This window comes from Meriones unguiculatus, chromosome 2 (assembly GCF_030254825.1).
Source record: "Meriones unguiculatus strain TT.TT164.6M chromosome 2, Bangor_MerUng_6.1, whole genome shotgun sequence".
NCBI lineage: Eukaryota > Metazoa > Chordata > Mammalia > Rodentia > Muridae > Meriones > Meriones unguiculatus.
Window position 1 is genome coordinate 94,802,659 of NC_083350.1, and position 22,645 is coordinate 94,825,303.

General features: G+C 45.5%; 2 protein-coding genes across 10 annotated transcripts in view; both read left to right on the top strand.

Moving 5' to 3' along the window:
* Positions 1 to 14,574, top strand: part of LOC110563929 (tetratricopeptide repeat protein 41-like) — a 51,011-nt gene extending 36,437 nt beyond the window's left edge. For 2 of the 9 annotated variants that reach the window (XM_021661179.2, XM_060377843.1), the window contains exons 11-16: positions 1,603 to 1,774; positions 2,466 to 2,613; positions 3,707 to 3,859; positions 6,487 to 6,620; positions 13,672 to 13,801; positions 13,892 to 14,574. In XM_021661179.2, coding sequence (XP_021516854.1) covers positions 1,603 to 1,774; positions 2,466 to 2,613; positions 3,707 to 3,859; positions 6,487 to 6,620; positions 13,672 to 13,801; positions 13,892 to 14,555 — 1,401 coding nt within the window. In that variant the 3' untranslated portion in view covers positions 14,556 to 14,574. Of the gene's footprint in view, positions 1 to 1,602; positions 1,775 to 2,465; positions 2,614 to 3,706; positions 3,860 to 6,486; positions 6,621 to 13,671; positions 13,802 to 13,891 lie in introns of those variants that run through there. The other 7 variants (XM_060377844.1, XR_009589970.1, XM_060377845.1 and 4 more) reach the window with 7 other exon arrangements.
* Positions 14,575 to 16,626: 2,052 nt separating this feature from the next.
* Nt5dc3 (5'-nucleotidase domain containing 3) overlaps positions 16,627 to 22,645 on the top strand; it is a 57,503-nt gene continuing 51,484 nt past the window's right edge. Inside the window, exon 1 of the mRNA XM_021661174.2 lies at positions 16,627 to 16,918. Within this exon, the coding sequence (XP_021516849.1) occupies positions 16,717 to 16,918 (202 nt within the window). The 5' untranslated portion in view covers positions 16,627 to 16,716. The remainder of the gene's footprint in view (positions 16,919 to 22,645) is intronic.

Genomic DNA, 22,645 nt, shown 5'->3' on the forward strand with positions numbered 1-22,645 from the left:
GTTACTAAACACACTAATATGTATTCATGTTAGGTTTTCTGAAATGTGATGCTAACAGTGAGATAACTCACTATTCTCATCACTTGGACTGGACATTTAGAAGTCTTAGCTAACCAGTGTGTTCTAAATTTTCTTATTATATGTATGCATGTAGCACACCACTAAGTCAGTTATCTTCTTCTGCCATTATGTGTCCCAGTGATTGAACTCAGGCAAATATCTTTACCCCCAGAACCATCTCACTGGCCCCATATAGTACATATACCAGTACTGGGATTGAACCCAAGACCTCCTGAATGCTAGTGCTCTACCACTGAGGTACATCCAGCATCTGTCTATCCAGTGTCTTCTGTGCATTGCTAGTATAACAGCACCTCAGACCTTAGCACAACTGATGCCATGATGGGAGTACTATTGATGCCTTGAAACCCAGAATGTAGGCAGAAACACCTGCCAAAATGAGGACAAAAGGTTACAATCTATCAAAGTCCACAGTTCTAGGAAAGTCCCTAAGTATGCTAACCTTGCCTTGTGGGTTTTGTAGTTCTGCTTCTGGGTAACTGCTCTTGCTTACTGAGGTGTGTCAAGTCAGGATGAGGTTTTTATGTTTAAAAGCTCACCCTGAGAAGGGCTCAGGGCTACACTGGAGTCCCAAACACCCATGCAGTGGCCGGCCAGCTGTTAGCCTAACCCTTTCCAAATAGTTTTCTCTGGTGAATGCCTCATTTGACTGAGAAATGGTTTAAGTTTCTGAAGTTTCAGTTAAAAAGATAAATATGCTAGGCCAACTGGAAATAAGATAACACATTTAAGTAACTAGTGAAAACAAAGCAGTTTTAAGTATACAATTCAACAGAAAGGGGCGCAGCATAGAGAAATGGCTAAAATGGCTGGGGTACTGATTTGGGACATGACAACTGTTTTTAAAGTCCCCAATCCTGAGACATTTCTGTCCTTTGGACTTGCTTTCTTCCTGGATTCCCCGTGTTATTGGTTTATCTAATGAATCATTTGGGGATTGTTTCCTTTTCTGATCAGGGTCTCAGTCACATAGTAGGACACCTGTAACCTTCCAGTCTTCAGAGTTTCAAGACAAGCAGCACCTGAGGGGAGAGGGGCAGGAGGCCTCTAGCTTATCTGTGACTCCGATAAATTCTAAGCATACCTCATGCCTTACAGGCGCGAAGCAGACTTTACATTACAAACTAGTCACACATGAAGACTTGTTATCATTAACTAATGATCTGGGGAAACCTTGATGGATTCTTAGCTTGACATGTCTCCTTATAAAGATTTTTTTTTAAATTTATTTATTATGTACACAATATCTGTATGTAGACCTTCACATCAGAACAGGACACAGATCTCATTATAGATGGTTGGGAGCCACCATGTGGTTGCTGGGAATTGAACTCAGGGCCTCTAGGAAGAGTAGCCAGCGCCCTTAACCTCTGAGCCATCACTCCAGCCCCTGAAGATTTTATCATAGCCATTTGCATAGTAAATATTTAAATTTCCCTGAGAAATTATATAGTGGGTGTTGGTAGCTGTCACTGCCAACCGTCTGTTTTCAAAAGTGGTTCCCTTTGTCATTTTGTACAGAACCCATCCATGATAGAAATGCTGTTCAAGGCTCAGAATGCCATTGGAGAATTATATCTTGAAATCGGGATGACTCAGAAAGGACTGACATATTTTCAAAAAGTGTGGTCAAATCTGCTGCAATTTACACTAAGTGACCTAAAAACTAACCAGGAGCTGATGAAGCAGAAAGGTAGGCAGACACCTGCAGAGGCCACTCCACCCTTTCAGTCAGAGAGCAAACCCAGGGGCCCTTTCTCCCTGGGAAGGGTGCAGGCTCAGTGGTTTTAAAGAAACTGTTCACAGCCAAGTGTGGTGGTGCGTATCTTTAGTCCCAGCGCTTAGGAAGCAGAGGCAGAAGCCATGTTAAAAGGCGCACATAGTAGTGTAAGCTGGTAGTGCTGAGCAAGCAAGGGCAGGTGGGTTCCCGAGGCGCTCTGGCCGGCCAGCCAGCCTGCTAGTAAATTCCAGGCCACCGAGAGACCCTGTCACGAAAAACAAACAAACGAAAAAGGTGGAGGGCACGGCGCCCATGGAATGAAACTTGAAGCTATCTTCTGGTTTCTGTCTGTCTTTCTGTCTGTCTGTCTGTCTCTCCTCCCTGCCCCCTACACTCATATGCACCTATACCACTTTTCCTCCAACAGATCCAACCTTCAAGTTCCAAGTATTGTCTTAGTTCATTGGCCCAATGCCTGCCACATGCACACAGATGCTGTCTAGGAAACAAACCCTATTCACTATAGGTCAGTGGTTGACTTGTCCAGAAAAACCCTGGCTCTTGGCATGATGAAATGATACTAAACACTAGTTGACATTCTGACTCTTCTTGGATAAACAAAACCTTAAGCATTATATTCTTTGCCAACATTTATTTCCTGTAGTCAAAGTGATGTATAACCTGGCAAAATCGGCACCTGAGTACTTCTTAAAAGAAAATCATATTTTGGAATATGCTACTGAAATCTCCAAGTACATGGCTGATAATACCCGTGATCAAGCTACCATGAAATATACTGAAGGTGTTCTCATGTAAGTGTGATTTTTTTTTCTTAATTTTCTTGTTTTCTGTATTAGCTTCTGTTCTTTTTATTAATATGCTTAGGGGTTGGTGATGTAGCTCAATTGTAGGGTGCTTGCCTTGCATGTATGAAGTCCTGGGTTCAATTCCCACAAAAGCATAAGTTGGGCCGAATGAAGCATGCCTGTAATCCCTGCGCTTGGGAAGTAGAGACAGGAGGATGAGGAATTCAAGTCCTCAGCCTCAAAAAACTGTCAAGCCCGTCTAGGCTAACATGAGACCCTGTCTCCACAATGCCTGCTTATAATTATATTTGATCTGTCCCGGTTATCACATATGCCACCTTACCCATTTGGTTAAATGCTCAACATTGGAGTGTTTCTTTCAGCACAGTACCTCTCAGCCATGGGTGGTCTGGGGCCTTCCTCCAGGCACTTTTGGCAATATCTGGACTCCTTCCTGGTTAACATGACTGGCAGGGGCATTTTTATTGGCATCTAAAGGTGGAGGTCAGGGATGCAGCCTACAATGTGTAGGGCAGGCCCAGCACAAGGAATTTTCCTGCCCAAGTGTTTATAGTGCATGGGTTGAGAAGTGCTCTAGTTTCTTTCTTTTCTGGAAAAAAAAATTTTTTTAAAGTCAAGATCTTGGCAGGTATCTGAGGCTGCCCTGAAATTTACTATGTAACTAAGCTGGCCTTGAGCTCATGGTCCTCCTGCCTCGGCCTCCTAAATACTGGGATAATAGGAATGTTCTAACATTCCTGGCTCCTCTGGTTTCTTTATAAAGCTATTTTTGGGGACAGGTGGATGTAGCTCAGTGCTAGAGCAGGTGCTAGCATGCTCAAGACTTTGGGTTGAATCCCCAGAACTGCTTACTCCTAAAGACACAGGTCACACATGCTTGTATACATACAAACACATACATACACACACACACACACACACACACACACTCACACTTCTGAGTGCTTTTGAGGTTCTTGACCCCCCCCCACACTGTAACAAACTGTTCTTAAAGCATTTTATGAGAGTTGTTGCTAGCCCAGTGAATGTGGACCATTCTTCATGCCTGGTAAACCACAAGCCTGTGTTTCATTCTCAGGTTGGTTGCTGGAAATGTGCCCCTTGCACAGCTGAACTTTCAAGAGTGCTTAAATATCAGAAAAAGTCTATTTGGCAATAAAAGCATACTAGTTGGAGAAATTATGGAATTTTTAGCAGATTTGCTTTTTTTTTCAACAGAAGATAAGGAAAAGTAAGTTTTTATGGACAATTTTAAGAAATGTGTCCCTCTCCCAATTCTCTAACGTCTGGGGTGTGCACTGACCTATCAGGGCCATCTTACTTCTTTGTCTCTAGTCCTGTTCATAAACTGAGTGGGCATGTGTCCCTCCTGAGAGTTCTGTCCTGCTGTCTTGGTCAGAGCATCTATTACAAGGCATTCTGAAAACAAAGCAGAGGGTTTGGCAGTGGGTAGGGCACAAGGTCCAGTGCTCTCACTGTGAGGGTTCCCCAGTGTCCCTGACAGGGCTTGTGAGTGGGTGTGTCTTTACAGCCTCTGTGCAGGCCTAGGTCCTGGCTGCCGTCTGAGGGACCCCATCCACTGCTCTGTGTGTCTACGTGACTGAGGCCAGAGGCCACACCATGCCTCAAGTCAGGCTCGCCTGCTGTCTCCTGACTCCAGCAGCCTTTAAGATGTGGCTCTGCCCTCAGCCCCTCACACAGCTAAGTGTAGAAGAGAGCCGGAGGGACCTCTGCAGGGCCCTGATGTGAGCATGTCTAGGGCTGACTCTGCAGGGCCCTGACGTGAGCATGTCTAGGGCTTACTCTGCAGGGCTCTGACGTGAGCATGTCTAGGGCTGACTGTTTTTGCTGGCTGCAGGCTAGTGTGGCAGGAGTCTCTTTGTGAAGCCTGAGAGCCAACAGTGCCTGGGCCCCACAGTGCCTTTTTTTTAGTGGAGTCAGGGATGCCCTCGCTGTTCAGTTGTCAAGTTACTCACTCAGTCTAGGGTTTGGAGTTCCTCTTCCCTCCCCTCCTTGGGTCCTGGTGTCCTTTTCCACCTCAGTCTTTCACTTTCTCTAAGACTATTTTCCCTCCTCTCTCATCAGTAGATGAATGCCTATAAGTAATCAGATGAAAATGAGGACATGATCGCCCTCAGGTATGGTTGAAGAGAAGGTTTTATTGTAGATATGATGGAGAGTACAACCAGAGGCATCTAGAGGAGTCCAGACTGAACATGACCAGCAGACTGAACCAGGCCATGAGAGGAGAAAGACAGGAGAAGGGTAGGGTATGGTCAAGAAAGGAAGAAGAGAGAAGAAAACAGGCAAGAGAGGGGACCAAGCGCCATAAGTGGAAGACCAAGAAAGAAGCCAAAAAAGCCTGTAGCCAAGTTGACTAAGGTTATATAGGAAAGGGAAGCTGGAGGAAAGGAATCAAATCTCAGGGGTTGGAGGGGTTTACAGTGAGAAGTTCTGAGGAGCCAGGACTAGGTAACAGGTAGTAGCAATGCTGAAAGATGCTGGGAGACCCTGGGGGCCAGAGTTTTCTTTGATATGTTAATAGACACCTCAGCTAGCCATTTGTCTTGGGTTTCTTTGAGGCCTAACAGTAATTTATAGAACTTGAGTATAAATCAGCCCAGGCCCTTTCTGGATGGGATTTAAAAGGTAAAGATTAATTCAGATAAGGGAGGAACTAGGTAAGGTGGTGGGTGTCTGGCTCACTGCTGGATTCAAGATTTTATTTCTATTGCTGAGTAACTGTGAGGTGGAACAAGTGTTTACCATCTTGGGATCTTATCCACTTGCTGTTTGGTGAGGTGGGCAGTAGGAATAGCTTCCTCACAGGACCATGATCGGGTGCCCAACCATGCTAGATGCATGTAGTGTCTCTGACATGGGTGTGGTTCTGTTGCTCCTCCACAGCAGGTGGCAGTAGAGCAGCAGACTCTTTGAGAGCCCCCTCACACTCCCCTCAGGAGAAGCACTTCCGGTTGGGAAGCAGAGCGCTTGAGTGCAGGACATTCGTCTGGTCTAACTGCTCTCCCTGACTTGCTGCTTCATCGCAGCCTTCAGCTGCAACCCAGGCTTCAAAATGAGTGAACCTACCATCACCTTGAAGAGTTTCCAAAATTGCAGTCCAGAGCTCTGGTCCAGGGGTACAACTCATGTTCAAGGGGTTGAGGATGAGCCCTCAAGAGGGTGAGGCTGTCTTTCTATTGCTGTGACAAAACGCCATGACCAATTCAATGTATAAGGCAAGCCTTTAGCTGCGCTTTTGGTTTCAGAGGGCTAGAGCCCATGCTGGTGGAGCAAAGGCATGGCAGCAGGGGCAGCCAACCACTCATGCATTGATCTGAAAGAAGGAGAATGGTTCCAGTCTTTTTAAACCTCAAAGCCTTCCCTCAGTGGCACACCTTCTCCACCTAATCCTTCTCAAACAGTTCAACCAGCTGGGGATCAAGTATTAAAACATATGAATCTGTGGGGGCCATCCTCATTCAAACCACCGAGACTTAAACTGGGAGATGTGCTAAGGCCTTTGTTCAATCCCAGGAGGAAACTGTGTGGAATGATACATGACTATAATCCCAGAGCCCAAGACTGGAGGCAGGTGTTCAAAGTCATCCTTGGCTATGTATGGAGTTTTGGTGCCATCCTGAGACTCTTGTCTTAAAAAAAAAAAAAAGCCCAGTGTTAGATAAGTGTACTCTGGCTTCATTTTCTACCCTTTCAACTAACTGTGAGAGAGGCCAACGGTCTTTGTTATTCTCCTCTGCGCCCCCGTCCTCAGGCCAGCATTTGGAGAATGTTTGTAGAATGGATGTAGGTCACATTTCTCCAGTGCAATTCTGTAACTGAATTTCTGTTTTCTAGCTCTCAAAGGAAGCAGGCGATTGAATATTATAAACAAGTAATAAAAATCAAGGAGAATGCAGATTCTTTGGCCATCTGCAAGCTTGTCAAGAAGCAGCTGAGCATAAGCCTCAGCGACACCTTGTGTAAACTAGGTAATTGCTCCAAGCTGCTCCTGAAACAGCAGCTCTTCCTGGATTGGCTGCGTGCTTTGCTTATCTTTTTTTTTTTAATTAAAAAAATTATTAATTATAATTTATTCACTTTGTATCCCAGCTGTAGCCCCCTCCCTCATCCCCTTCCAATCTTACCCTCCCTCTCCTTCTCCCATGCCCCTTCCCCAGTCCACTGATAGGGAATAGGGGAGGTCCTCCTCTCCTTCCTTCTTATCTTAGTCTATCAGAACCATCAGGAGTGGCTGCATTGTCCTCCTCTGTGGCCTGGTAAGGATGCTCCCCCCTCAGGGGGAGGTGATCAAAGAGCCCGCCACTGAGCTCATGTCAGAGACAGTGCCTGTTCCCCTTACTAGGGGCCCACTGGGAGTCTGAGCTGCCGTGGGCTTATTTTAAAGACAGCTTCATTGAAGCAGCTCCTGTTCTACACACTATTTTTAAAAACAAAATTTAAAATTGCATATAGTGTGTGTGTGTGTGTGTGTGTGCGTGTGCGTGCACGCATGTGCCACTATCTGCGTGTGGAGGTCACAGGACATGTTGCAGGAGTTAGTTCTCTTGTTAGTTCTGTGGGGTTCGGATGATTGAACTCAGGGTGGCAGACTTCGAAGTCTTCACCCACTGTCTTAGTTACGTTTCTCTTGCTTCAAAGAGACTCCTTGGTCTTATGAAAGAACACATTTGATTAGAGGTGTGCTTACAGTTTCAGAGGGTTCGTCTGTGACCATCATGATAGGAAGCATGGTAGGAGACAGCACTGCAGTTGAGAAGCTGAGAGCTTGCATCTGATTCACAAGTTTGAGACAAAGAGAGACTGGGCCTGGTTTGGGCTTTTGAAACCTCCAAGCCCACCCCTAGTGACGCACTCATCTAAGAAGGCCACACCTCTAGTCCTACCAGACAGTTTAACAGCTGGGTCCAAGCATTCAGAAATACGAGCCTATGGAAGGCACTCATTCAAGAACCACAGCCACCGAGCCGTCTTATTGGCTCCTTCAGTTTTTGCTGTCATCTATTCACTTTCCATTGTTTTCTAGCCAGGATGCTAACCCTCTCCTACAATCCTAGCATTTTCAAGATGGGAACTGGAGAACTGAGGGTTCAAAAACAATGTGAGATACACAGTGAGAGCTTGTCTCAAAAACAAACACACAAGCAAACAATACCCAGGGATTAGGGTTGTAGTTCAGTGCTATAGGAGAGCTTGCCTTGCCTTCATGAGAACCCTCGAGAGCATGAGCCCTGCAGTGAATGAACAGCGCCTTCCCAGGTGGGCAGGCTGAGGGTGGTGAAGTGTTTTGTCTAAAACTGAAAAATGCAGATTTGAAAAATAGAGAAAATATTTGGAAGAGGAATTGGTATTGTGTAGTCTGATTTCTCCACAAGGTCTGTTCTGCAACAGTTTGGGTCTCTACCTTACATTGGAAGTAAAGGACATCCATTTACTTCTGAAAGTAGGTGTCTGTAATGGTGTCAGTACAGCGTTGTTACTCCTGAAATAAGTCTGTACAAAATGGCTCAAATTTGCAGTTCATTTTCAGTGCTGTATGATCCAGTTTCTTTTTCTTTTTTCCATCAATTGAAGAAAGGCTTTTATTAGGTGAGGGAACATACACATATGGCCTGCACGCAGAGACATATAGCAGACCAGAGGGGAAAGGGGTGAGAGTGGGGGGTGGGAGATTTTTGGGGGTGAGGTGTGTGGGGTGTTTGTGTGTTTGGGAGATGGACAGACTCTGGAACTGAAGCTCAGCCTTTTTTTTTAGGGCTGGGAGCTTTTAAAGTCTCTGAAGGGTCTTCCTTCACTATTTTAGGGTTTGTTCAATTTGAAGAAAGGATGATGACTGAGTGACCCATCACTGTTGTGTAGACATGTTTTGATCTGGCCTTGAACTTATGTTGCAGGCCCCATTGGTATGAGAACAGGGCAATAAGGCCTTTTTGTAAAAGCTGTCGGGCTGTGTCTCAGGTCAGGAGGGTGAGGAAGAAACCAGCCATCTTGAAACTTCATTGTCTTTATTACCTAGTAGTCATGGCTCTAACTCCCACTTTTTCATCCTCACCTCCCAAAAAGGTCACCCTAACGACTGTTAGGGGTTTGGGGCAGACTAACTGCTTCAAGCTAACAAAAGAGTAATGAGCGAGGAGCAGCAGTTAGAGGGCCTCAGAGGAGGATCGAGTAACTGATGGCACAGACTCAGGAAGTAGGAGAGCCCTGTAACGACAGCACGTGTCCCTGGACTGTGCTGCGTGAGGGAAGTGGCATGTGTATCAGACAAAAAGTGAGGCTGTTAGCTGTGCTGTAATTCCTACTGGCGTTAGGAAAATGACCAGGGCTGTTTTGCCCTTATGAGAGGAAGCAGATAGGCAAAGAACTCTTGGCAGCTTCATCATAGCAATAAGCAAAATTGATGATTTATCTTAAGAGCTTGAGACACTTTTCATTAGCAGTGGGAGTTCAGAAGTTGACCCTTGGTCTCCTTGAGTTTAAGGCCATCCTGGTCTACAGAGCTAAGGGGTCTACACAGAGAAACCCTGTCCTGGTTTTTTTGAAGCATAGTTTCTCTGTGTAGCCCTGGATATCCTCAAACTCATATAGTTCTGCTCATATAGAATACTGGAACTAAAGGCCTGAGCCACCACACCTGGCTTAAGAGACAACGTTAATAAGGAAAATTCTTTGACATTCCGATTAACATAGTCTTGTTTAGTAAGATGAACCATAGGTGCCCCTGGCTGGACTGTGTACCAGCACTTTAATGTGAGAACCCTGTAGAAGGAAAGTGTAACCCTGCGATCAGACTACATAACCAACAACAGGACTGTGTCAGAGAAGTCAGTTCAAGTCACTGTCCTGTTGGCAGTGCCTTACCAGCTCTGATGCCTCTGTCCTGTGGAAGGGACAAACTTGTGTGAAAGCCAGGTTTTATCTGTTGCAGTCACCACCAGACAGCAGCATCGAATTGACAATTTAAAGGAGAAAGAAAATCTCCTTGGTTCTTTTTGTAGGATTGTCCAACAGTGTCCCAGAGAAGAATTCCCTGTTCATCTTATGTAACTTTACCTCATCTCTTTCTTCTTTAAACCTTCCTATACATTTTATTTTACCTAGTAAGCTTTACTTGGTACCTAACATAGTTCCTTATTCCTAATTAAGTATTTACTTGTTTGTCATTATTATTATCATTATTATTGTCTGTATTTTTTCAATAATTTATTTTCACTTCATGTACATTAGTGTCTTGCCTGCACATATGTCTGTGTGAGGGTGTGACTTACAAACAGTTGTGAGCTGCCATGTGGTTTCTGGGAATTGTACCCGGGTCCTCTGGAAGAGCAGCCGGTGCTCTTAGCCTCTGAGCCATCTCTCCAACTCCATTTTGATTTCTCTTCACCACCATTGTATTTGTCAACCAAGCTCACACATGAGGCGGGAAATACCTTAGCTGATTCTGATTTACCTTCTCTCTTTAGAAAGGTCTTTGTTCCATCCCAGCCCTGCATAAACTCAGTATGTGGTATACACCTGTAGTCCAAGGTCATCCTCAGTTCCTCAGAGGGTCTGAGATCAGCCTGGACTACATGAAACCCTGTCCACAAAGTGAAAAAGAAAAGCAAGTATGGGTACTGCAAAGATTTGAATGCTAATTACTTCTTATGTTCTCATCCGACAGTTCTTTCAATTGTTTAGTTATAATTAATAATTCATTCCACAAGCATTTACTGTGCCTCTTACATGTCAGTTTCTGTTTTTGTGGCTGGGAGACGACAACGAGCAAGGTAGACAGAGACCAGCTGGGCCTTGAGCAAAGCATGCCTTTTGGGAGAACTAAGCACACAGTTGTTTAGCTTAGAAGGTGCTTGAAGACTACAGCTGACACAGCTGTGGTGATAGAGAACTCCTTCAGTATAGTCAGGGAAAGGGTATTCTGGGAAATCCTCCTCTGGAGGATGGCAGGCAGGGGATACTCCTCAGTAAGTGATGCTGGGACTGAAGGGTCAGGAGGAAGAGTTGCTTAGGAAGGAAGGTCTAGGACTGGGAAGAGCTCTCCAGGCAGCAGGAAAGAATATTTGAGGCTGAAAGGAACCAGAAAGGTCTCTGTGGTCAGTGTGCAGCAGTGGGGGAGGGCATGAGGAGGGTCTGAGAGTCTGACAGGTCCCACGCCAGGACAGGACAGGATTTGTGATGTGACCATCAGAGCAACTGAGAGCCAGGGCAGTGAGTGTCAGCAAGAGTCATTCCTCTGGAATAGCTTTCACTGAGATCTCTAACATAATCATCCTAAATCATACTTCGGGTTGGAGACACACAGAGTTCAAGGTCCCTTTCCCATTAGTCTTGTTTCTACTGTGTGCATTTCTGACTTCTCAAACAGACTGAGAATTTTTAGGGACAGGGTACTTAGGATTTATTTTTTTTTCTGTTATCATACTAGCTGTATTGGGGGGGGGGCTTCATGGATAAAACAGGATATCCCTGGGTATATTACAGTGTGTCCTGGGTTTCTCCACAGAAACCATGGTGCTGCTGCAAGCTAACGATGAAAGAAACAACTAAAATAATTCTTTTTCCAGTCGAAAGCAATTATTTTTACTTGACTTTTCAGATTCTGTTTTAGACAATGTATGAACAATGATGATTGCTAGCTTGTGTGTCCTAGCATCTTCCTTCTTACGTTGGTATTAGAGTTTAAGTATTGAAATGTCGCATCTGTAGGAAGGTGATGGATTCTGCATCTTACATCTCATGATAACTTTTGTGAGGCACTTATTACTAAATTGAATCTCTTTTGTTCAGGGTATTAATAGCTCCAGTTTCCAGTAAAAACCTTAGCTGTAGACCCCATGCCAGCTGACACAGGCCTCCTGCAATCTATGTTCTGAGCTCACTCTGTAGCAGCAATCTCATCACTCTTTGATAAATGCTGCAGATTCGCTATTGAGAAAACACTGCAGTGTGAAAAAAGAATAGAAATGCGGCTTTTATTTCCCATTGTGTATGCTGAGCTCTCTGTACTGAACAGTTTATTTTGGATGAAGAATGACAGATGAACACAATGCTACCTCCCTCTCATTGAGCTTTCTCTTTAAAAGGAAATGCCAGCCTTGTAGGTCAGGTTCAGAAGAAGAAATTAATGGTGCCAGGAGGGAGAGTCAGTTTTTTTCCTATTTAATTTCAAAATCCTCACCTCAGCCAGAGCCCTCTGCTAATAGAAGTAGATCCTTTGATCCAAAAGTTAGCAAGTAACCTGGACAGCCCATACATTTTAGTTTTGACTTAGGTATGAATGCTCTCTCTTCTCCAGATCTTTTTATGCTGCCCCAGGTCTCTCTGTCCTTTGAAGAGTGGACCCTTGGACTGGAGGGGCTGTCTTCCTTCCTGAAACACATGGCCTGCAAATTCTAGTTTGGGTTTCTGAAGCTTTTAACACTACATTTATGCTGTATACATACATACATACATACATATACACTACTGAATCACTGAAAGTTGGTTGCAGGCCAGGCAGTGGTAGTGCATGCCTTTAATCCCAGCACTTGGGAGGCAGAGGCAGGTGGATCTCTGTGAGTTCAAGGCTAGCCTGGTCTACAGAGTCCAGGACAGCTGAGGCTACACAGAGAAATCCTGTCTTGAAAAACAAAACAAAACAAACAAACAAAAAAAACCAAGGGAATGTTGGTTGCAGATATGACAGTTCTGTCTCTGCATACTTCCAAGCATGTCTTCTAGGTTCAAGGACATTCCACCATGCAACCACGATACAATAGTCAAGCTGGGAAACTGAACTAGGATGTAAGATTTTTTATCTGTTGTATAGCCAATAATCAATAATAATCTTCACATATTCTATTCTTGTAGTATAGTAGTAATATCAGTTATAACTTCTTGGTTTCAACTCCAGAATCCTACTCAGTGTGTGTGTGTGTGTGTGTGTGTGTGTGTGTGTGTTATTATTGTTGTGAATAGAGTGCAGAGCCTGGCAGGGCAAGCATTCTATCCTTGAGCTATTCTCCGGAATTTACTGAGGTGCTTGGGTTGCACTTAGTTGTCTTTTTTAGCTTACAGGTTTGATCTTATCTCATCTTTCCCCCCTTCTCCTCTTTCTTTTTCTATCTCTTCCTTCTAGTGTCAATATCGTCATTTCTGAAGAGTGTTAAGTCAACTTTTGAGGGCTGGAGAGTTGCTCAGAGGTTAAGAGCACTGGCTGACTCCTGATGAGACCTGATAGAGTAGGGTCAGATGGAAGGGGAGGAGGACCTTCCCTATCAGTGGACTAGGGGAGGGGCATGGGTAGAGAAGAGGGAGGGAGCTACAGGTAGGATACAAAGGGAATAAAATGTAATTAATAAAAATAAAAACAAAATATTATTTTTTAAAAAAAAGCACTGGTTGTTCTTACAAAGCTTCTGAATTCAATTCCCAGCAACCACGTGATGGCTCACAACCATCTATAATGAAATCTGGTGCTCTCTTCTGGTTTGCAGGCATACATGCAGGCAGAATACTGTATAAATAATAAATGAATCTTTGGCCGGGCATGGTGGTGCATGCCATGATCCCAGCACTCAGGAAACAGAGGCAGGTGGATCTGTGTGAGTTTGAGGCCAGCCTGCTACAAATCGAGTCAGGGACAGCCAAGACTACACAGAGAAACCCTGTCTCAAAAAACCAAAACAAACAAACAAAGTCAGCTTCTACCCTTCTTCCAGGCCCAGTGTCCTCTCATTTGTATTTGACTATTAGTTCATGCAAGACACAGGTGAAATGATTTTTGGCAGGGTATTACGACAGATGATATTCCAGTGCCACCTTTATAAATCGTTCTTTGAGACAGGGTTTCTCTGTGTAGCCCTGGCTGTCCTAAAACTGTCTGTAGACTAGGCTAACCTCAAACTTACAGAGATCTGCCTGCCTCTGCCTCCTGAGTGCTGGGATTAAAGGTGTGTGCTACCACACCCTGCACATAACTCTTTTAAGTGAGTAAAGTTAGTAATTAAAAAATTCTAATGTTCCCTTTTCTCTACTATCCAGCAGGTCAGCTGTTGTCAGGTGGCTTCTGCCATAATGCCATAATGGAGGCAGTTGGCTATTTGTATAGGTCACTTGATTTAAGGTCAACTCACCTGGGCTCTTCTCACGCTTCAATCCAGGGAATACTACAGTGAGTTTCTGTTGCATGTCTCAAAAAGAAGTAGACTTTTTGATTACTTATGTTAATATATAGACACTTGACAAGTTTGATCTTTTGCAGCCTTCTAAGGGAAATTCAGAGGTTCCGGGGCAGGAGGTGTTGGCCTCAAGGCATGAGCCAGCTATACCCTGAAGGAACTAAGAATTGCTTTTTCTTATGGGAGAACTTGCCGAAGTTAGACTTCTGCAGCGCTCAGAGTTCTGACACGGTGAACAGTGCAATGTGTATGAAAATAAGTAAGCTGCAGACAGCTAAAAACACAGAGATTTTGGTTTTAGATAAAGCAGCACTATATATTCCTGGCAGAGGGAAGAAGACATTGACTCCGATTCTCTGCACGTCTGCTGAGGGAAAGACACAACAGAAGGCACAACATACTCAAATGTGGTATGCTCCAAGAAAGCAGACTTTGAGGAAGAGGAGAGACTACCCCATGAAGACGTTATCTCTTGGCGAAAAGAATGGCTTAGTACGACTTTCAAGGCAGAGACTTTTTTCTGCTGAATGTGAGGGTGGAGATGGCCCAATCACTGCGATCTACCATCAACCCCTGAAAACAACTCTTAGTGCAAATCCCTGGGAGTCCATATCTGAGCTCATATCAGAAAAATGGCTTTTTCACAGCCCCCAGTACAGCTTCATACCTCAGAAGTCTGTATTGCCGAAAAGATCTCAAATAGAATCAAAATGGCTGAAGATCTCAAGTGATACTGATAAGGAATAAAAATTTTGGGGCTCTTGTATTAAGTTTTTCTCATTTCTCTTTGAAGGTGTGTGTGTGTGTATATAGTACATGTGTGTCCGTCTGTGTTTGTGTGTAGGCCAGAGGTCAATGTCAGTGTTTTCCTCACACTTTCCGCCTTACAGAAGTCTCACTGAACCTGGAGTTCATGGATTCTACCAACCTGGGTAGTCAGGGAGTTCCCGGGCTTCTCCCGTCTCCGCCTTCCCTGTGTGGCCATAGAAACAGGCTGTCATGCCTGGCTTTTATGGTGGTGTTGGTGCACATACCAAGCTCTTTGCAGACTAAGCCATCTCCCTGGAACTTATTTTGATTTTTTGTTTAGTTTTTTTCAAGACAGAGTTTCTTTGTGTAACAGCCCTGGCTATCCTGGAACTCTTTTTATAGACCAGGCTGGCCTCAAGCTCACAGAGATCTGCCTGCCTCTGCCTCCTGAGTGCTATTTTGGATTTTTAAATTGGATATTTTCTTTTAAACATGCAGGAGTGGTCACTATCTAGGTCTAAGGATTCAGTTTTTTAGTTCCTTATAATGTGCCTAATTTTTGTAAAAAAAAAAAAAACACAAAAAAAACCAACAATTTGAAGTGATCCACATTTCTTTTGTAAGTAGGACAAACCTGATTTCATGGAAAATATACAGAAACAATCTTGCCAATTTAAACTTTTTTTTTTACATTTTTATTGTTTATTTTGAATTAAATTTTTTTCCATCTAAGCAAAATTGATGATTGTTATCACCAAAACTTTTTATTAGTATAAATAAGAAAAGATAGGAACTGAAACGCTTTCAGGTCATAAAGTAAGTCTTAAGTATCAGAGCCTATGGGTTGGATATTTGCGCAGCGTATTATCCTCCATTTAATCAGTGATTCATAAAACATTAACCTGTAACCGCTAGGGATCACGTTCTAGCTACCTTCATCCCTACCGCCCAGCAGACAGGGAGACTCAGCGGGGTGACTTTACCCAAGCAATTTCACTTCCGTTGTCCTCACTTTCGTTATGTATAAAATGAGAGACACGGTGCTTTCCTTTCAAGATAGTTGAGAAAATCGTAAGAGATAAAATACACAGCAAGCCTTCCATGAATGGTTTCTATTATCTGTCGGGAACTAGCCTAGGTGTCATCTTTCATGGAACATCTGACTCCTCCAGCCCACAACTTAAAAAAACGGGCCCCACCTTTTTCCACAAATGCCAGCTACTCCCCCCACTTTACCTCCCGCTCAGCGGTCACCATGGCCAGTTTGGGGATTCCTGTGGCCCAGTGCTTCTCAGCAAGGTAGGAGCCAGATCGGACTCAGTGCATACAGAAATGACGCCTGCTGGGGCGGCTACTGTTCGTGGGCTATCAGTGGAGCTACAAGGCTTGGAACAAGTGCAGTTGAGCAGGTGAGCTGCGCAGGTACCACGCGTGCTGTAAGTGTGGGCAGCAGCCTGACAGTCAGTTCCAAGGACCTCTCTGCAGCTGGGAATCCAGCTTTCCAGAGGAAGTGAACGGTAGGAGAAATTTATGCGTACTGGAGTCTTCAGGGGTAGGGTACTGCAGACGACTTTTGACCTTGTGTGGGACCTCGGCCCAACAACTCTTTAAAAGGCAGGTTTGGATGGGTCCAGGCTGGGTCTCAGGACACGCACCTGAGATCCTGGACACAGTGCGGAAGCCTTTGACACGGGGCAAGGTCGCCTTCCAGAGACTGGGACCAGGGCAGAGTTACACAGTGAGTCCATTATCAGTGCAACCAGAATTGGGCCACCACGGAAGGCAGAGTGGAGTCCTGCGGGCGGCGACACGGTGGCAGACGAATCATCCAGTCCCTGTGGCCTCAGCACCACTGCCCCGCCACCCCAGCGCCTCGCGGGTCAGGAAGTGACCGCAGCAGCCCCAGCCTGGAGCCCCGGCGGCTACGGCCCCGCCCCACCCCGTTTCTCCAAGGCCTCGCCCCTGACTCCGCCCAGGCCCCGCCCATCTCGCTGTCCTGGCCCAGCCCCTGGCTCCGCCTCCTGCCCCTCCGAGGCCCCGCCCCTCCGAGACAGCCTCTGGGGCCGCGCCGCCTCTCGCACAGGCGCAGGAACAGCCGGCGTGCGCGCCGGAGGCTCCCCAAGCTGGCTGTCCGTGCCGCTGGCAGCCTGGTGACAGCATGGCCACGGTGGCCGCGGCGGCCCGCGGGGCGGGGGCGAGGGCGGCGGCGGGGCTGCGGGCCGGCGGCGGGACTGTGGCTCGGGGACGGCCGCGCGCCTGCTGTGCTCGGCGCCTGTGCACCGCCCCGGCTGCCCCGGCCGCTGCCGACATGAAACGCTACCTGTGGGAGCGCTACCACGAGGCGAAGAGGAGCACGGAAGGTGAGTGCGCGCCTCAGCCTGCGCCGCCCACTCCAGGACCCCTCCGTCCCCACGCCCTACCTCTGTCGCGTGGCTTCCGCGGAGAAGGCGAGTCCAGACTTGGCAACTCTTGCTTCTCTTTCTCCTCCCGGGGAAGCTGTTTCCTACCTGGGGATTGTTAAGCCAGGAGTGTGCATCGGAAAGTGCGAGGGTTCCAAGGGCTTCAGTCGGGAGACGTTACCCCAAACACCGTTAGGTGTTGGCATTCACCCTGGGAATGATAGCAGCAGCCCATCCTGCTGCCGCGCTGTCCTAGATAGGTTCCCGCGCAGGCGGCTGGGTCGGGAGGCTGAGCCGGTTTCCTTTTTTGCAGGGTGGAGTAGGGTGAAATGCTCTGTTTGAAATGGGAGTGTTATCCACGGCCGTTTGCCTGGGAGGAGCACTCGTGGCCGGGTGAACAGACAATGAGCTTAGGGAAGCGGGGAGGAATGGAGAGAGGTAACAGACTATCCTCCTGTTAGGCACTGATATCGTCCCTGAGTCTCCCAGAGCCTCCGGAAGAAGGGGTCTTGCGCATTACGTAGATGGGAAAGTGCAAGCAAAGGACCTGAACAAAGACTGGTTTTGACCCAGGGTCGAGAATCCATTGTCCTGTCTGTTGCTTTGTGCATCTTCCCAGCAACTTCAACTTTTGGAACCTGGAGTAAAGGGCCAGTGAAGTGTAGACACCGAAGCTATCAGAGGAGACTCGGGGTTCAGTATTGATTTTGGTGGGGGCCGATTGGGGAGGGTGGGAGAGAGAGAGAGGGAGAGAGAGAGAGAGGCATTCAGACAGAGAGACAGAGGCATTCAGACAGAGAGACAGACATTCAGACAGAGAGACAGGATTTAGTGAGGGAACATTTTGTAGGATTTCTGTTTGCATCTTTTGGCTAGAGGTCAGTGCAAGTGAAACAAAATCTATTTGGAACAATTTTTCAGTTGTCCCCAATGCAGACTTTTTTGAAAGACTGTCGTATTGTCGTCCAGGCAAGTGTTTTGAGATGGCCTGTGTATCTCAGACTGGCCTTAAAGTCAGGAGTCTCCTGTGTTATCCTTCCAGGTGGGAGCTACCATTCTTGGCAAATTTGTGTCGTTTCCGTGTCCAGTTTCTCCTCCGTCTAACTTGTCTTCCTTTCTTTTTTCAGTTTTGGTCTTTTTGAGACAGGGTTTCAGGCAAACAAACTTGAAGCAATCCTCCTGTTTCAGTCTTTCAAGTGCTGGAATTATAGATATGAGCCATTCACTATTCCTGTCTAATAATTTTAATTAAAAATTACTGACATATATGGAGATAGTGAAGACAACATTCATACAAAAACCCCTACAACGACATTTCTACCTATTTGGGTGTGAGTTGGGGCAAGCCACATGTCTTTTTGAGACGTGAGCTATGGTTAAATGATTCAACGTTTAGTATGTACCTGCTAGGAAACACTACTTAGCAATAAAAAGGAAAGTACCATTGATCTAATATACAATAAAATTACATATTTTAGGGAGTTATGCTGTGGAGTGGGGGAAAGCTAATCTCCACAGGTTGAAGGGCAATTGCAGGTTAGTTTTAGAAGAAACTACAGGGACAGTTTCTTCCATTCTGATATTTTGGACAGGGTTTATTTATCCTTACTGCCTGTGAGAATAGAGAGGTCCTGGAGCTTGTTCATCTGTTTATCCAAATGGGGATATGGGTGGTAGCAACTTGGTAGGGTTTTGAAAATGGTGTAATGAGTGCGGCCCCCCTTATTCCATCAGGATAAAGCAGTTCTGGGTGTGGACAGATAGAGATCAGTACTGGGGAGTGTTGGCTTGGGATGGTCGGTCTGGAGTAGGAAAACCTGAGTTTTTTCCTCTCTGACCCATAGCTGCAGTAAGGGGATAACATGTTTTGGTGTACTTTTCTTTCTTTCTTTCTTTCTTTCTTTCTTTCTTTCTTTCTTTCTTTCTTTCTTTTTTTTTTCAAACAGGGTCTTACTATATAGCTCCAGCTGTCCTGGAACTCTGCTCTGTAGGCCAGGTTGGCATGTAACTCACAAAGATCCTACCTCTGTCTCAGGGGTTCTGGTATTAAAGTCCTGTACTACTAAGGCCATCCCTAACGTGAATTATTATTATTATTTATTATTATTATGTTTAGCCTGAGCCCATACTCTCCAGATGCTCAAGTAGATAGTAGCTATTGAACTATCTCCTGCTTAGGGCAATGCTATGCTTGGCCTTCAGCAAGTTACCTGATCTCCCAGATTCAATCCTCCACCCCCACCCCCACCCAGACAGGGTTTCTCTGTGTAGTCTTGGTTATCCTGGACTTGCTTTGTAGACCAGGCTGGCCTGGAACTCAGAGAAATCTGCCTGCCTCTGCCTCCCTGAGCGCTGAGACTACAGGCGTGCGCCAGTGCACCAGGCCAGTTTCCTCTTAAACGAAGTGACTGGACTCAATGCTGTCTCCGTTTATTCCAGTGTTACAGGTTTGCAGGTCCCCTCTGCATGTTCACAGTCCATTCACAAACAGTTCCCCTGTCAGACCTGAAAACTCAGGGGCTTTAAATCTGGCATGGCCTGCTTTGTCTCATTTGGGTACTCACCTTCCCTACCCTCCTCCAGCTGATGTCTGTGCCCATTCAGTGAGCATGTGTTAAGTACCCAGCAGCGGGACTTAAGGTTGTTGATTTTCAGGTGCATGAGTCTGGGCTGTGGTGTCCAGTATCTGTTCACCTGCTGTGCCAACCTGTGAACCAGCCTTTCGTGGATGTGGAGTCTAGTAGAGGGGTAACGGACAACTTCTGACAGCAGAGCTGATGACTGCCTGGGATGCAGTGGTCATGTGGTCCCCTCCTCCCCCAGTTTATCCCTCAGGATAAAGCTGGTTTACTTTCCCACTTCCTGATTCTGACTAGACTCTTATTTTTCTAGTCACTTGATCTCTTTTGTTAATCCAAACAGTTCCTTCAGGCCAGTCACTTCAAATGCCTTCCAGGCAAGGGGTGTGATTTTAGGCTTTGTTTTAATGCATTTTCCCCCAGTCCATTTTAATGGAAATTTATTAAAAACAAACAAACAAACAAACAAACAAACAAACAAAAATCCAACAAAATTTCAGGCCAGTTTTGTCTGTACAGAGACCTGTAGTTTTTACAAAGCCCACAGCTATTTTTCATTCTGAGCCTTTTTTCCTCCCTTCCTTCGTCCCTCTCCCACCCTCTGAGAGCTGAGCCCATTAGAAGAACCCTTGCCCAGCTGGGGAGGCCGCGGTGGAAGAAGTGTAAACTGTGGATTGTTATGGAGACTTTCAGGCCTCATTCACAGACATGGAAGGGTTTATTGAAGTTCTGTATTGAAAGAACTTGATAATCCATCAGAAGTTAGGAAATTATGAGTTAGAGAGCTTCGCTGCAAGCATGGGGGCCTGAGGCCTGATCACCAGAATCCACTTAAAAGCTGGGCAGGTGGCAGGCATCGCACTGTGCCTCCAGCCAGCAGTGAGACAGACAGGAGGATTACTAGGGCTTGCTGGCCAGACAGGTTTGCTAACAAAACAAAAGGCCTGAGAGCTGCAGGTTCAGTGAGAGAGGCTGTGTGAAGGCAATCAGGCAGACTGATAGAGTAGGATACTTGACGCCCTCCTATTGTCTCTGCACATGGGGCATGGTCCCACAAACGTGTGCGTACACACACACATACACACACACACAGCACATACGATTCAGATACTTAGCAGCAACTATTAATGCAAGCAGAACAGGTACAAAATAAACACTAGACACAAAGACCGTTCTCACCATAATGTGCTATATAATAACTGACTACACCCATATATTCCTCAAGGGGCTGCAGCAGGTTGGAGAGATTGTTAGTATTTATATAAAAATGCCATTCACACACCAATCTTAAATCCAATGAGGTTTATTGGATGGAGATGGATATGGAGAGAGAGAGAGAGAGAGACATGGTGGGGGGAGGGACGCCCTGACAGAGAGAGGTGAGAGCAAGAGGAGTAAGAGGGTAAGGGAGTAAGAGAGGGACAAGGTGGCAGGTTGGTCTTTTAATGTAGCAACTTAACCACGCCTGCCAGGTGTGACCCCCAGCGGGTCATAGGTTGCTAGGCAACCCAGAAGCAGGTTGCCATAAATACTGAGGTACTTTGGGGTCATTTTCAGATTAGACTCACACTTTCTCAGACTGTGTTCCACAATCTCATGAGAGATGCAGCTATTAAAATGTAGAAAAAAATACACATGAAAAAAATTTTTTGTATATAGCTGGGCTTTTCAGTACTAGCCTTTAAAAGTCACAAGTCTCTAGGAGAAAAGATTGATATTTTGCTTCCTGAATACATTTGACCTTGAAGTTCTGTTTTTATGTTAATAACTATTTTGGGATTGTGTACTTTGGAATTTCTAATAATTTATTTAGTCAAAATGGATGTTTCTGATACTGGATGAGGCTTCATTGTCCAACCAGAAATGTGTTTTCTTCTGCAGTTAGGCATAGTAGACTATGGAGTTAGGAATTCATAAGAGTCTGGGAATCTTTGTAGCCTTAGGCAAATAGGCACATTTTAAGTTACACTTGGCAACTGTACACTCACAAATCACAAGATTTGTGTATGATATCATTGGTTTCCTGAATCATCTCTCCTCATGTCCCAATGCTGGTTTGGTTTTCTGTTATTCCAAACATGTAAAAAGACTCACACCCCAGCTGTGGCTTACCCCTGTAATCCCAGCACTCAGGGAGGCAGAGGCACACAGATCTCTGTGAGTTTGAGGACAGCCTGTTCCACAAAGAGTCCTGAACAGCCAAGGCTACACAAAGAAACTCTATCTTGAAAAACAAACAAAAATACCAAACCAAAAAAAAAAGAAAAGAAAAGAAAAGAAAAAGACACACTGTGGATGACAGATGCTAGCACAGCTCAGCAGAGGGACTGTTTGCTACATTAAATTTTCCCCTGGCTGGGTTGTTGGTGTTGGGAATCCAACCCAGGGGTTTGCACAGCACATGTTACATATTGCAACAAGCTTCTTAAAGGATCAGTGCCACCAAGGTTAAGAAGTGCTGATTTAATCCTTCAGTCTTCAAAGGCTGGTAACAAAATTGTCACTTAATCTCTCTTAATATTTTGTCTTCTTTACACTTCTCAGTATGCATTCCTTAATGAAAGAAATACATTAACTCTAGGTTTTTGTCTTATTTTTTGGGTCTCTTATAGCCTCACCTGGCCTTGAACTCTCTGTGGAACCAAGAATGACCTTGAACTCCTGATTTCTCTCTCTCTAAGTGCTGGGATCACAGGCATTTCTCTGATGCCTGGTTTTCAGTGGCACTGATGTTTGAGCTTGGCTCTTTGTGCGTGCTAGGCAAGCACTCCTAGCTGAGCCACGTTCCCAGCCCTAAATCCACGTACTAACTGAATTGGCTTTCAGCAGCAAAAGCCAGGCTGCATTTGTATCAATAAGTTGAAGAGATGATTCATTGATGCAGGCATCAAGACAGGATCCCACAAACCCACAGTAAAGGTCAGGTGTGTAGGAGGACCTCTCATAATCCCAAGAAAATTGAGGTGGGACTCCTACAGCAAGCAAGCTAGCTAGAGGAACTGTATCAGTGAACTCTGAGTTCAGTTGACACACACACACACACACACATACACACACACACACACACACACACACATACACACACACACACACACACACACACACACAC